Genomic DNA, 14,975 nt, shown 5'->3' with positions numbered 1-14,975 from the left:
AATTTTTTTTTTGGGAATTTTTTGAAAAAAATGCCTTGCTATAGCCTTACTTTTTATTTTGGGTGATTTTTGTTTTTTGTCATTTTTTGTGCCTTATAGCCTTTTTAGCCCAATTTAAGTATGTGCATTATATTTGCAGTAGTTTTTAGGGTCTAATGATGGTCCTAACTCAATTTTTTTTTTTGGAATTTTTTTGAAAAAAATGCCATTGCTATAGCCTTACTTTTGATTTTGGGTGATTTTTGTTTTTTGTCATTTATTGTGCCTTATAGCCTTTTTAGCCCAATTTAAGTATGTGCATTATATTTGCAGTAGTTTTTAGGGTCTAATGATGGTCCTAACTCAATTTTTTTTTTGGGAATTTTTTTGAAAAAAATGCCATTGCTATAGCCTTACTTTTTATTTTGGGTGATTTTTGTTTTTTGTCATTTTTTGTGCCTTATAGCCTTTTTAGCCCAGTTTAAGTATGTGCATTATATTTGCAGTAGTTTTTAGGGTCTAATGATGGTCCTAACTCAATTTTTTTTTTTGGAAACTTTTTTGAAAAAAATGCCTTGCTATAGCCTTACTTTTTATTTTGGGTGATTTTTGTTTTTTGTAATTTTTTGTGCCTTATAACCTTTTTAGTCCAAGTTTAAGTATGTGCATTATATTTGCAGTAGTTTTTAGGGTCTAATGATGGTCCTAACTCAATTTTTTTTTTGTGAATTTTTTTGAAAAAAAATGCCTTGCTATAGCCTTACTTTTTATTTGGGTGATTTTGTTTTTGTCATTTTTTGTGCCTTATAGCCTTTTTAGCCCATGTTAAGTATGTGCATTATATTTGCAGTAGTTTTTAGGGTCTAACTGATGGTCCTAACTCAATTTTTTTTTTTGGAATTTTTTGAAAAAAATGCCATGCTATAGCCTTACTTTTTATTTTGGGTGATTTTTGTTTTTTGTCATTTTTTGTGCCTTATAGCCTTTTTAGCCCATGTTTAAGTATGTGCATTATATTTGCAGTAGTTTTTAGGGTCTAATGATGGTCCTAACTCAATTTTTTTTTTTGGAATTTTTTGAAAAAAAATGCCTTGCTATAGCCTTACTTTTTATTTTGGGTGATTTTTGTTTTTTGTCATTTTTTGTGCCTTATAGCCTTTTTAGCCCCTTTAAAGTATGTGCATTATATTTGCAGTAGTTTTTAGGGTCTAATGATGGTCCTAACTCAATTTTTTTTTTTGAAATTTTTTGAAAAAAAATGCCTTGCTATAGCCTTACTTTTTATTTTGGGTGATTTTTGTTTTTTGTCATTTTTTTGTGCCTTATAGCCTTTTTAGCCCAGTTTAAGTATGTGCATTATATTTGCAGTAGTTTTTAGGGTCTAATGATGGTCCTAACTCAATTTTTTTTTTTGGAATTTTTTTTAAAAAAATGCCTTGCTATAGCCTTACTTTTTATTTTGGGTGATTTTTGTTTTTTGTCATTTTTTGTGCCTTATAGCATTTTTAGCCCAATTTAAGTATGTGCATTATATTTGCAGTAGTTTTTAGGGTCTAATGATGGTCCTAACTCAATTTTTTTTTTTGGGAATTTTTTGAAAAAAATGCCTTGCTATAGCCTTACTTTTTATTTTGGGTGATTTTTGTTTTTTGTCATTTTTTGTGCCTTATAGCCTTTTTAGCCCAAGTTTAAGTATGTGCATTATATTTGCAGTAGTTTTTAGGGTCTAATGATGGTCCTAACTCAATTTTTTTTTTGGGAATTTTTTTGAAAAAAATGCCTTGCTATAGCCTTACTTTTGATTTTGGGTGATTTTTGTTTTTTGTCATTTTTTGTGCCTTATAGCCTTTTTAGCCCCTTTTAAGTATGTGCATTATATTTGCAGTAGTTTTTAGGGTCTAATGATGGTCCTAACTCAATTTTTTTTTTGGAATTTTTTGAAAAAAATGCCTTGCTATAGCCTTACTTTTGATTTTGGGTGATTTTTGTTTTTTGTCATTTTTTGTGCCTTACTGCTTTCTTAGCCCTGTTTAAGTATGTGCATTATATTTGCAGTAGATTTTAGGGTCTAATGATGGTCCTAACTCAATTTTTTTTTTTTGAAATTTTTGAAAAAAATGCCTTGCTATAGCCTTACTTTTGATTTTGGGTGATTTTTGTTTTTTGTCATTTTTTGTGCCTTAATGCTTTCTTAGCCCTGTTTAAGTATGTGCATTATATTTGCAGTAGATTTTAGGGTCTAATGATGGTCCTAACTCAATTTTTTTTTTTTGAATTTTTTTGAAAAAAAATGCTTTGTTATAGCCTTACTTTTTATTTTGGGTGATTTTTGTTTTTGTAGTTTTTTGTGCCTTACTGCTTTCTTAGCCCATTTTAAGTATGTGCATTATATTTGCAGTAGATTTTAGGGTCTAATGATGGTCCTAACTCAATTTTTTTTTTTGGAATTTTTTTTTACTTTTGATTTTGGGTGATTTTTGTTTTTTGTCATTTTTTGTGCCTTAATGCTTTCTTAGCCCTGTTTAAGTATGTGCATTATATTTGCAGTAGATTTTTAGGGTCTAATGATGGTCCTAACTCAATTTTTTTTTTTGGAATTTTTTTGAAAAAAAGCCTTGCTATAGCCTTACTTTTGATTTTGGGTGATTTTTGTTTTTTGTCATTTTTTGTGCCTTATAGCTTTCTTAGCCCTGTTTAAGTATGTGCATTATATTTGCAGTAGTTTTTAGGGTCTAATGATGGTCCTAACTCAATTTTTTTTTTTTGAATTTTTTGAAAAAAATGCCTTGCTATAGCCTTACTTTTGATTTTGGGTGATTTTTGTTTTTTGTCATTTTTTGTGCCTTACTGCTTTCTTAGCCCTGTTTAAGTATGTGCATTATATTTGCAGTAGATTTTAGGGTCTAATGATGGTCCTAACTCAATTTTTTTTTGGGGAAACTTTTTGAAAAAAATGCCTTGCTATAGCCTTACTTTTTATTTTGGGTGATTTTTGTTTTTTGTAATTTTTTGTGCCTTATAACCTTTTTAGTCCAATTTAAGTATGTGCATTATATTTGCAGTAGTTTTTAGGGTCTAATGATGGTCCTAACTCAATTTTTTTTTGTGGATGTTTTTTAAAAAAAAAATGCCTTGCTATAGCCTTACTTTTTATTTTGGGTGATTTTTGTTTTTTGTGCCTTATAGCCTTTTTAGCCCAATTTAAGTATGTGCATTATATTTGCAATAGTTTTTAGGGTCTAACGATGGTCCTAACTCAATTTTTTTTTTGGGAATTTTTTTGAAAAAAATGCCATGCTATAGCCTTACTTTTTATTTTGGGTGATTTTTGTTTTTTGTAGTTTTTTGTGCCTTATAGCCTTTTTAGCCCAATTTAAGTATGTGCATTATATTTGCAGTAGTTTTTAGGGTCTAATGATGGTCCTAACTCAATTTTTTTTTTTGGAATTTTTTTGAAAAAAATGCCTTGCTATAGCCTTACTTTTTATTTTGGGTGATTTTTGTTTTTTGTCATTTTTTGTGCCTTATAGCCTTTTTAGCCCAGTTTAAGTATGTGCATTATATTTGCAGTAGTTTTTAGGGTCTAATGATGGTCCTAACTCAATTTTTTTTTTTGGGAATTTTTTTGAAAAAAATGCCTTGCTATAGCCTTACTTTTTATTTTGGGTGATTTTTGTTTTTTGTCATTTTTTTGTGCCTTATAGCCTTTTTAGCCCAGTTTAAGTATGTGCATTATATTTGCAGTAGTTTTTAGGGTCTAATGATGGTCCTAACTCAATTTTTTTTTTGGGAATTTTTTTGAAAAAAATGCCATGCTATAGCCTTACTTTTTATTTTGGGTGATTTTTGTTTTTTGTCAGTTTTTTGTGCCTTATAGCCGTTTTTAGCCCAGTTTAAGTATGTGCATTATATTTGCAGTAGATTTTAGGGTCTAATGATGGTCCTAACTCAATTTTTTTTTTTGGGAATTTTTTTGAAAAAAATGCCTTCCTATAGCCTTACTTTTTATTTTGGGTGATTTTTGTTTTTTGTCATTTTTTGTGCCTTATAGCCTTTTTAGCCCAATTTAAGTATGTGCATTATATTTGCAGTAGTTTTTAGGGTCTAATGATGGTCCTAACTCAATTTTTTTTTTGGGAATTTTTTTGAAAAAAATGCCATGCTATAGCCTTACTTTTGATTTTGGGTGATTTTTGTTTTTTGTCATTTATTGTGCCTTATAGCCTTTTTAGCCCAATTTAAGTATGTGCATTATATTTTCAGTAGTTTTTAGGGTCTAATGATGGTCCTAACTCAAATTTTTTTTTGGGAATTTTTTTGAAAAAAATGCCATGCTATAGCCTTACTTTTTATTTTGGGTGATTTTTGTTTTTTGTCATTTTTTGTGCCTTATAGCCTTTTTAGCCCAATTTAAGTATGTGCATTATATTTGCAGTAGTTTTTAGGGTCTAATGATGGTCCTAACTCAATTTTTTTTTTGGGAATTTTTTTGAAAAAAATGCCTTGCTATAGCCTTACTTTTATTTTGGGTGATTTTTGTTTTTTGTCATTTTTTGTGCCTTATAGCCTTTTTAGCCCAATTTAAGTATGTGCATTATATTTGCAGTAGTTTTTGGGGTCTAATGATGGTCCTAACTCAATTTTTTTTTTGAGAATTTTTTGGAAAAAAATGCCTTGCTATAGCCTTACTTTTTATTTTGGGTGATTTTTGTTTTTTGTAGTTTTTTGTGCCTTATAGCCTTTTTAGCCCAGTTTAAGTATGTGCATTATATTTGCAGTAGTTTTTAGGGTCTAATGATGGTCCTAACTCAATTTTTTTTTTTTAATTTTTTTGGAAAAAAAAAGCCTTGTTATAGCCTTACTTTTGATTTTGGGTGATTTTTGTTTTTTGTCATTTTTTGTGCCTTACTGTTTTCTTAGCCCAGTTTAAGTATGTGCATTATATTTGCAGTAGTTTTTAGGGTCTAATGATGGTCCTAACTCAATTTTTTTTTTTGGAATTTTTTTGAAAAAAAAGCCTTGCTTATAGCCTTACTTTTGATTTTGGGTGATTTTTGTTTTTTGTCATTTTTTGTGCCTTACTGCTTTCTTAGCCCTGTTTAAGTATGTGCATTATATTTGCAGTAGATTTTAGGGTCTAATGATGGTCCTAACTCAATTTTTTTTTTTGGAATTTTTTTGAAAAAAAAGCCTTGCTATAGCCTTACTTTTGATTTTGGGTGATTTTTGTTTTTTGTCATTTTTTGTGCCTTATAGCCTTTTTAGCCCTGTTTAAGTATGTGCATTATATTTGCAGTAGTTTTTAGGGTCTAATGATGGTCCTAACTCAATTTTTTTTTTTGGAAATTTTTGAAAAAAAATGCCTTGCTATAGCCTTACTTTTTATTTTGGGTGATTTTTGTTTTTTGTCATTTTTTGTGCCTTATAGCCTTTTTAGCCCCTATTAAGTATGTGCATTATATTTGCAGTAGTTTTTAGGGTCTAATGATGGTCCTAACTCAATTTTTTTTTTGGGAAATTTTTTGAAAAAAATGCCTTGCTATAGCCTTACTTTTTATTTTGGGTGATTTTTGTTTTTTGTAGTTTTTTGTGCCTTATAGCCTTTTTAGCCCAGTTTAAGTATGTGCATTATATTTGCAGTAGTTTTTAGGGTCTAATGATGGTCCTAACTCAATTTTTTTTTTGGGAATTTTTTTGAAAAAAATGGTTTGCTATAGCCTTACTTTTTATTTTGGGTGATTTTTGTTTTTTGTCATTTTTTGTGCCTTATAGCCTTTTTAGCCCAATTTAAGTATGTGCATTATATTTGCAGTAGTTTTTAGGGTCTAATGATGGTCCTAACTCAATTTTTTTTTTGGGAATTTTTTTGAAAAAAATGCCTTGCTATAGCCTTACTTTTTATTTTGGGTGATTTTAGTTTTTTGTAGTTTTTTGTGCCTTATAGCCTTTTTAGCCCAATTTAAGTATGTGCATTATATTTGCAATAGATTTTAGTAGATTTTAGGGTCTAATGATGGTCCTAACTCAATTTTTTTTTTTTTGAAATTTTTGAAAAAAAAGCCTTGCTATAGCCTTACTTTTGATTTTGGGTGATTTTTGTTTTTTGTCATTTTTTGTGCCTTATAGCCTTTTTAGCCCAATTTAAGTATGTGCATTATATTTGCAGTAGTTTTTAGGGTCTAATGATGGTCCTAACTCAATTTTTTTTTTGGGAATTTTTTTGAAAAAAATGCCTTGCTATAGCCTTACTTTTTATTTTGGGTGATTTTAGTTTTTTGTAGTTTTTTGTGCCTTATAGCCTTTTTAGCCCAATTTAAGTATGTGCATTATATTTGCAATAGATTTTAGTAGATTTTAGGGTCTAATGATGGTCCTAACTCAATTTTTTTTTTTTTGAAATTTTTGAAAAAAAAGCCTTGCTATAGCCTTACTTTTGATTTTGGGTGATTTTTGTTTTTTGTCATTTTTTGTGCCTTAATGCTTTCTTAGCCCTGTTTAAGTATGTGCATTATATTTGAAGTAGATTTTAGGGTCTAATGATGGTCCTAACTCAAATTTTTTTTTTTTTAATTTTTTTGGAAAAAAAAGCCTTGTTATAGCCTTACTTTTGATTTTGGGTGATTTTAGTTTTTTGTCATTTTTTGTGCCTTAATGCTTTCTTAGCCCTGTTTAAGTATGTGCATTATATTTGCAGTAGTTTTTAGGGTATAATGATGGTCTTAACTCAATTTTTTTTTTTTTTGAAATTTTTGAAAAAAAAGCCTTGCTATAGCCTTACTTTTGATTTTGGGTGATTTGAGTTTTTTGTCATTTTTTGTGCCTTAATGCTTTTTTAGCCCTGTTTAAGTATGTGCATTATATTTGCAGTAGATTTTAGGGTCTCATGATGGTCCTAACTCCATTTTTTTTTTTTTTAAATTTTTGAAAAAAAAGCCTTGCTATAACCTTACTTTTGTTTTTTGGTGATTTTAGTTCTTTGTCATTTTTTTGCCTTAATGCTTTCTTAGCCCTGTTTAAGTATGTGCATTATATTTGCAGTAGATTTTAGGGTCTAATGATGGTCCTAACTCAATTTTTATTTTTTGAAATTTTTAAAAAAATATGCCTTACCTCCGACTTTGGGTGATTTTTTTTTTTTTTTGCCTTACTGCGTTTTTAGCCCATTTTAAGTATGTGCACTATATTTGCAGTAGTTTTTAGGCTCTAATGATAGTTTTAACTCAATTTTTTTTTTTTGAATTTTTTTTAATAATTTGCCTTACCTCCTATTTTGGATATTTTTTTTTTTTTATTTTGGTCATTTTTTTTTTGCCTTACTGCGTTTTTAGCCCATTTTAAGTGTGTGCACTATATTTGCAGTAGTTTTTAGGGTCTAATGATGGTCTAAACTCAATTTTTTTTTTTGAAATTTTTGAAAAATATGGCTTACCTCCATTTCGAGGCTTTTGAAATTTTTTCGTCCGTCTTTCTGCCTTTCTAGCCTGTCATAGTTCATTCTTGGAAGCTAAGCAGGTCTGGGCCTGGTTAGTAGGTGGATGGGACACCACTTAGAATTCCAGGGGCCACAGTGGGGGACAGTCGCTCCAGTGGTATCTGTCATTGTGTCCTAGGGGAAGACACCTCACCCACATTGCCTAGTATGAATGTAGTGTGTGAGTGAGTGTTGGGGGTGGCCGGAGGGCCAAATCATAAAAAAATCAAGATTAAAATAAAACTGAATATCTAAAAACAATACAGAACTTCTGCAAGATCATATTTCAATTCAACTTTATTCATAAAGCAATAAATACAACAAGACATGTTAAGGAAATCATCACAAAATATAAAATTATAACATTCTGATCTTGTGATCAAATGCTTGTGTTTTTTTTGTGTTTTTGTTTCAACCCGTGGGACTTTTTTTTTGTTAGGTTTGACTATAAATAATGATTTTTTTTCTGTCTCCATCAGATTGGCATTTTCCATCCCCTTGTTATTCAGCTCCATGGTCTGGAGTGGATACCTGGAATATGACCAAGATGTGCTGTAAGTAAACCTTATTTTTCCAAGCTATTTTTAAATGTTCTGTTGCTAATGTTCATTTGTTATAGTATTTCTGATCATTTGCAGTAGTTGGTACGTTCCTGCCTGCTTTAGGTATTGGAAAGGAATTGGGAAACTCCTGCAATCTTATAGTTTAATGAAATCATTGTGGAATGTTTAAAAATTCAGTTTCTTTTTTGTTTTATTTTTAAACATCACCTTAGGGTTTTTCAACGACCGCGTTGTGGCACAAAAGTTTGACATAAGAAATAACCAAGTTATTCCAAAGATGTGCAATTATTAGGGGGTAGGAACCTATTGTTATCCTGCATGTTCTGCCTTTTTCTTCTTCTTGTTCTTCGTCCGAGGAAATCATGTGCTCAAAATCATCAAATTTTCTACAAAGGTCCAGTCACATGTCAAATTGCCTCAGCTGCAAAAACAGGCCAATAGTCCTAAAGGTGGCGCTACAGCAAGCTTCTAAAGTTCAACATTTTAAATTCACAACAAATCCACATGATATGCTACAGATCTGCAGCCTTCACCAAAATGTAGCCCCAATACCACAGAAACTGTTTTACATTTAAACCTATTGCAAACTATCAAGTCAAACACTGGGTTTTTTTTAATCTGTAAAACCTATTAAAAATATCTCCTTCCACAATTTTCAACAAGTGCATCAAAATGTTAGAATGTCCACTTTATTGTGAACATTTACTTGTAAATTTTTAATAAATACATCTTATCTTTCGAGTCATGGTCGATAATGTTTGGAAAATATCACAATTTTAATTCAGCATTTTGAATTTCGTTCTCATGTAAGCAGTTGGAGTCAATGCAAAATCAGCATTTTTAAACATGACTTTTTTGACTTATGGAGCCAAAATTAATTTCTGAAAACCAATTACCAACATCTCCATGTTGTCTAAATGCAAAATGTGTATTTTTGTATTTTCTTTTTATTAAGTGAATTTCTGACAATCGTTTGAAATCTGCCATTAAACGCTAACAGCTGCTGTTTTGTTTTGTTTTAAATTGCTTGGCTAATAAAATCTATTTATCTCAGTAAGTGGCAGTAGCACCAAATAAGGTTCTATTGTTGGTTGAAAGGATTAAAAGGCACTAATTTAAAAGATGTGGCTATACTATTACTGTTTGTACATTACTTATATAGACATATGTATATATGTACGTATAGGTGTGTGTGTGTGTGTGTATATATGTATGCGTGCATATGTATGTATAGATAAGTCGCTCATAAATAAAATGGTTAGACTGGTTATAAGAGGGGTAGGATTAAATAAGTCAGACTACTTCCTACTAGTTTTTTGAACATGTAAATGTTTTATTGAAATCTTTTTAATTGTTTGTGACATTCCCTTTTATTACATCTGTATTGTTTTTGTTTTGACATCTTCAAAAATAAATAAAATAAAACAAAATGGAATTTTTCGTTGTTATTTTCAACAGATTTACGTGATTTTGAGTTTAAAGGTTTATAGTTGAGCACAAATGTTAAATCTTTAGATGAACTGGATTGTGGATGAGCAGAAAATGTTAATGATGGTGATTTTTTTTTTTTTTTTTGTTCCTCCAGGATACCTGGAGACTGGTCCCGTGTGGGTCGGGTTGATCCTACACAGGAACTGGAACTGACCTTTGCTCTGAAGCAGCAGAACATTGATCTGCTGGAAAAAATTCTACTTCTGGTGTCAGATCCTGACTCGCCTCAATATGGTATTCCTGGTTAATCCTAAATGATCTGCACACTGTAACACACTGTATTATCTCAGAATATAAACCATACTGCCCTCTCTTTCATAACGGGCTGATAAAACTACAGATAGATGTGTACCTTGTCCCTGGTTTGACCTTGATCTGTACATGACAGAGAGAAATGGCTTGTTTTTGGGTTTTTTTTCCTCCACAGGTAAACACCTCAGTCTGCAGGAAGTGGCTGATCTTGTGCGCCCCTCTGAGCTGACGCAGAAGTTGGTGCGTGGTTGGCTGCAGAGTCACGGGATCACAAACTGCTCCACTGTTCATACTCGGGACTTTTTGCAATGCAGCATGACATCAGCGTAAGCATATCTACACTGGTAACATTTGTTCTGCTTACACAACTCGTGATTTTAACAGTTGGAGCACAATGAGGTTTTTCCACTGACTGATCTCAAGAAAAGAAAAAAAAAAAACTGCTTTTATCTCATGATTCAGTTCCTCTTTTTGTGGTTATAGTTGACAATAAAACACTGAGCTCAACAAAACACAGAAATCCCACCATCTGTCCATCCATCCACATGTAACTAACCAATCATAAAACTAGACAACAATAAAACCCTCAAGCTCAAGGAGAACATGCAAACTCCACTGACAAACACAAGGATTACATGTGTTTGAACACAGAAACTTTCACTTTGATAAAATAAAAAACAATAATCTAACATATATCATATTATGTTGGCTCTTTGTTAGATTATTTATTTTTTTAATGTTTACATAAAACTTAATAGATAGCTATTAGATTTCACGTTCTATCATTGTGTCTTTGTTTGTCTTGGTGAAGGGTTGCTGAGACGCTCCTACCAGGAAGTCGTTTCTATCGTTATGTCAGAGAGGGTCAGTCTGTGATCAGGTCCTCAGCTCCGTATTCTGTCCACAGTGAAGTACAGCAGCACCTGGACTTTGGTGAGCATCATGATGTGGTCAACAGTCTGTTAACAGATAGTTTTTTCTTTATAATTGCAGGTAGATTATGATAACATTAACTAAAAAGGCCAAAGTGTCTCTACAGTAGGTACATTTTAATTATTTTTAATGACAAGGGACAATGCACATTAATGGATATGAACATGTCCCTGGCAGCTTGATGTTGTGTTCAGCAGAATTCACATTTAAAGGGGCGGTTTTATGAAAAAATCACTTTATAATGCTTTTAAAGGGATATACATCTTTAGCATCAATCAGAGGGCCAAAGTTGAAAAATTTCTGTTTCCTCCCTCCCTTGTTATTCCACATTTTGTAAAAAGTCAGCTCCAAACGGGCCAGTTGGATTTTCAGCGAGTGGGGAAAATCTTCCTCTGGAGCAGTTCCATTTTTAGTATCTGTTACATCGCCTTGTATCGCCTTTTACGTGATCTGACATGTTTGTCACCTAATGCGATGCAGCGTTTGGACAAAACAAATGATTATCACCTTACATGGACTATTCCTGTGGTTAGGAGAGGAGGAGGAGAAAGTGACTTATTAGCTCTGGTGAGTGAAGCAGCAGCAGCAGCTGACTAACTCTTATGAAGTCTATGTGTACAGACACGCCCACTCATGAATATGCATAAGTAGGCCCCAAAACAGCCCGTTTGTGGAACTGCTCAGAAAGTCACTTTTCAGAGGCTAAAACTCTGGAAAACAGGCTAGTTTGGCAAAATAAACCTGGGGTTCTTAGAAGAAATGGAGATAAATAGCATGATATAGGACCTTTAAAAACAACACAAGAAAAAAAATCAGACTGCATGGACAGTATAAAAAAAAAAAAAACAAAGACAAAACTATATCAACATTTAGCAGAGGACAGACCAGAAATAAAGTGACCGTAAGGCAGATGATAAAGTGCTAAAATGCAAATGTGCTGATATTTTGTCTTAAATAAGAAATTGCACCTCACCCTTAGCCTGGTTGGTTGTAGTTAAAGTACTAATATTATTGCACATGGCCCTTTTGCACATGGTTAGCATTAATAGATGTGAGAAAGAAAAAAAACTATGTATGCATTGGTACTGTATATTTAGATGATGAGGCACGGTCAGATGTAAAGATTACAGGTGTAATGTTTGGTTGTGTTGATTCTGTCACTTCCACAGTTGGGGGTCTCCATCGTCTCCCCCCTAAAGGGCCGAGCGTCAGCACTGAGCAGCAGAGCTCTAAAGCGGGGTTTCACCTCGGGGTCACTCCTTCCATCCTGAGGGAACGTTATAACCTGACCTCACATGATGTGGGATCAGCTGAGAACAACAGTCAGGCTGTAGCTCAGGTATGACATCACTACTAATAAATAAACAGTAGATGTTTGCAGTAGGGCTGGGCGATATGAACCAAACCTCATATCTCGATATTTTTTCTCAAAGTGGCGATATACGATATAAATCTGAATAATTTGAATTTAAATGAAGTCTGACCAGGGGTCTTGGTTAAATTTGCTGATGCAAAATGCCACACAGGCACATTTATTAACAAACAGTTTTTTCTCCTATAAAGGACAGCACATGTGAGTGAGTTCTGTAGTGTGGCTTGTTTAGGGGAAGGTTTATGTTATAACCCACTCAGAAATCCATGTAACTGACCTTTTTACGCTATTTTGAGAAGTAGTGAAAGCAGCACCTCCTAAAAAAAATTTTGTCAAACAAAATAAGGTCTAAAAAATATACCGGTATATATCCATATAGACAATATCATAATTTTCTATATCATCAAAATAGAAAACGCAAAAGTCGATATATCGCCCAGCCCTAGTTTGCAGTATTAACAGCTGTCTTGTCCAACCATCTACTCTCCCTTTCCTCAGTTCTTGGAGCAGTATTACCATCCTGCTGACTTGGCAGAGTTCATGGGAATGTTTGGTGGGAGCTTTGAGCACCTTTCACAAGTAGATAAGGTTATTGGGACCCAGGGAGCGGGTAAAGCTGGACTGGAGGCCAGTTTGGATGTGGAGTACATCATGAGCACAGGGGCAAACATCTCCACCTGGTTCTTCACCAATCCAGGTTTGTAATCCACTTCCTCGTGAGCTGCTTCGTCTAAAATCTGATTTTCCTGCCAGGCTTTAAATTCACAAAGATCAATACACATACTTAGTAGAGTTAAATACTACTGCACTTGTTTTTAAACCAAATTAAGCATCTTTTAAATGTTTATTTACACTGAAACATTGTGACAAATGTGTTCAAGTATCACAGATACGAGTAGGTTAAAGATGCTGCAGTTTTGTTGGTTGGATTGTGATAAGAAAAGTGGATAATTAAAATATCTTACATTATTGTTACATTTTAAAAACATGGTAATTGTTTTACAAATGGTTAAATTTGGCTCGTAAAATGGGAACAAGACAATTTCCCTCGAAATGTTTCAGATGTAGTTGTTTGAAAATGAAACAATTGCATAAATAAAGAGAAATAAATTGTTGCACGTTGAAACTTGAGTATTTCCTACTTTGTTAAGTTACTTCCTGTCATCTTCATCATCTTTCCATTTAAATAAAGTGAAATTGTGACGTTTTAGAATTTGGTAGCTTTTTGGATTATTCAGTAACTTTGGAGAAGGTTGGTGACCCCTGATCTAAAACATGCAGGATTGCAGCCGTCCAGGACCAAAGCTGTAACACAATGGGTTAAACATTGCAAAGCTAATTTCTTTATCCAAGTTTCATCTTTTTATTACACAGAAGTTGCACCATTAATCATGCAGTAGCAGCCCTGGAATCAGTGGAGAAAGCACACATGATTATCACAGGAAATCTGCAGTATCAACAGGTTTTTTTTTGTATTTTTGTGTTTTCTTTCCTTTAAAGGTCGACATGAGTCTCAGGAACCGTTCCTCCAGTGGATGGTTCTGCTCAGTAACATGTCCGACCTACCGTGGGTTCACACGATCAGTTACGGAGACGACGAGGACAGCCTGTCAACGTCCTACATGATGCGCATCAACGCAGAGTTCATGAAGGCCGGCGTCAGAGGAATCTCACTGCTCTTTGCTTCTGGTCAGTCAGAGGAAAAGCCTGGAAAATAATACAAAATATGGGCTTTTCTTTAGTTTGTTAAACCTAGAAATATGTGAGGAGTAATAATAGCATTTCTGATAATATCAGGAAGTCCTGGTAGTAGTTTGTATCTTATCTGATCATCTGTTTTGCTTTGTTGCTGCACACAAAAACAAATGAAACTGATCATGTGATAATAACGTAAAACCTGTGACCTCTAAATGGTTTCTCTTTAAACAGGAACACAGAACAGTTGTTGTAAATCAAAAAGCCATGCAGACACGTTTGTCCTTTAGCTTGGACTAACGTTGTCAGTAAGATGTGCTGATTATTACCTGTTCCATCATGTGTGGTGATCAGGTGACAGTGGAGCAGGATGCAGACACATGGGGAAAGGACAGAACTGCTTCAGGCCCAGTTTTCCAGCCTCCAGGTAAAAGAATCCATCCTTCAAAATAAATCTGCTGCTAACAGGGTTGGTGTCAATTAGAATTGTATTATGGTGTAGTTCAAATTGGAATTGTAATTGAAAAACTATGTTGCTATTGTAATCATTTTAATTGAGTTCAGATAATTTACTTATTTTATATTATACTGTAATTTCATGAAACGTAAACCTGGGGAAGCTTAACAAAGTAACCAAGAGATTAAAAACAAATTGGATGATAATCCAATAATATTTCATATTGTGTATTTTACATCCAATTAAGACAAAACTGACCCGTTATCATGAGACGCTAACAGAGCGCTAATACAAGAGGAAGGTCTATTAAAGGCTCAGTAATTGTGATTAATTGTACTTTAGTAATTGAGGGCAGAATTGTAATTGACTTTCAGGGAAAAATAGTATTTGCAAAAGTAATTAGAAAAAATGCCGGTTACTGTAATTGTAATTGAACATGGATAATTGAAGACATAATATTGCTAATATTCCACAGCACGCAGACTCCTCACCTGGTTGTGTTGTAGAATGTGGAGTGATGGTGGCGAAATGTCCTTTTTCTTTGTTTTTCTCAGCCCATATGTGACCACGGTTGGAGGAACGTCCTTCAAAAACCCGTTCAAGGTCACCTATGAGGTCACAGATTACATCAGCGGCGGAGGCTTCAGCAACGTCTTTGAGATGCCAGACTACCAGGTAACGACAGCGATGATTGCCTCAGTTTCTGCACATTCTGTCACCTGCTGACAGATCTATGTGTGACAGATCTATTAACGATAGATC

The 14,975-nt window shown here is 33.1% G+C and overlaps 1 protein-coding gene across 1 annotated transcript in view; it reads left to right on the top strand.

Moving 5' to 3' along the window:
* The window catches only part of tpp1 (tripeptidyl peptidase I), a 37,190-nt gene that overhangs the window by 18,267 nt on the left and 3,948 nt on the right, over nucleotides 1-14,975 (top strand). The window contains exons 2-10 of the mRNA XM_028437592.1: nucleotides 7,930-8,004; nucleotides 9,599-9,738; nucleotides 9,932-10,082; nucleotides 10,568-10,689; nucleotides 11,859-12,028; nucleotides 12,560-12,758; nucleotides 13,562-13,750; nucleotides 14,111-14,183; nucleotides 14,768-14,888. Coding sequence (XP_028293393.1) covers nucleotides 7,930-8,004; nucleotides 9,599-9,738; nucleotides 9,932-10,082; nucleotides 10,568-10,689; nucleotides 11,859-12,028; nucleotides 12,560-12,758; nucleotides 13,562-13,750; nucleotides 14,111-14,183; nucleotides 14,768-14,888 — 1,240 coding nt within the window. The remainder of the gene's footprint in view (nucleotides 1-7,929; nucleotides 8,005-9,598; nucleotides 9,739-9,931; nucleotides 10,083-10,567; nucleotides 10,690-11,858; nucleotides 12,029-12,559; nucleotides 12,759-13,561; nucleotides 13,751-14,110; nucleotides 14,184-14,767; nucleotides 14,889-14,975) is intronic.

This window comes from Gouania willdenowi, chromosome 22 (assembly GCF_900634775.1).
Source record: "Gouania willdenowi chromosome 22, fGouWil2.1, whole genome shotgun sequence".
Classification (NCBI taxonomy): domain Eukaryota; kingdom Metazoa; phylum Chordata; class Actinopteri; order Blenniiformes; family Gobiesocidae; genus Gouania; species Gouania willdenowi.
This window is presented reverse-complemented; position numbering and strand designations above follow the sequence as displayed.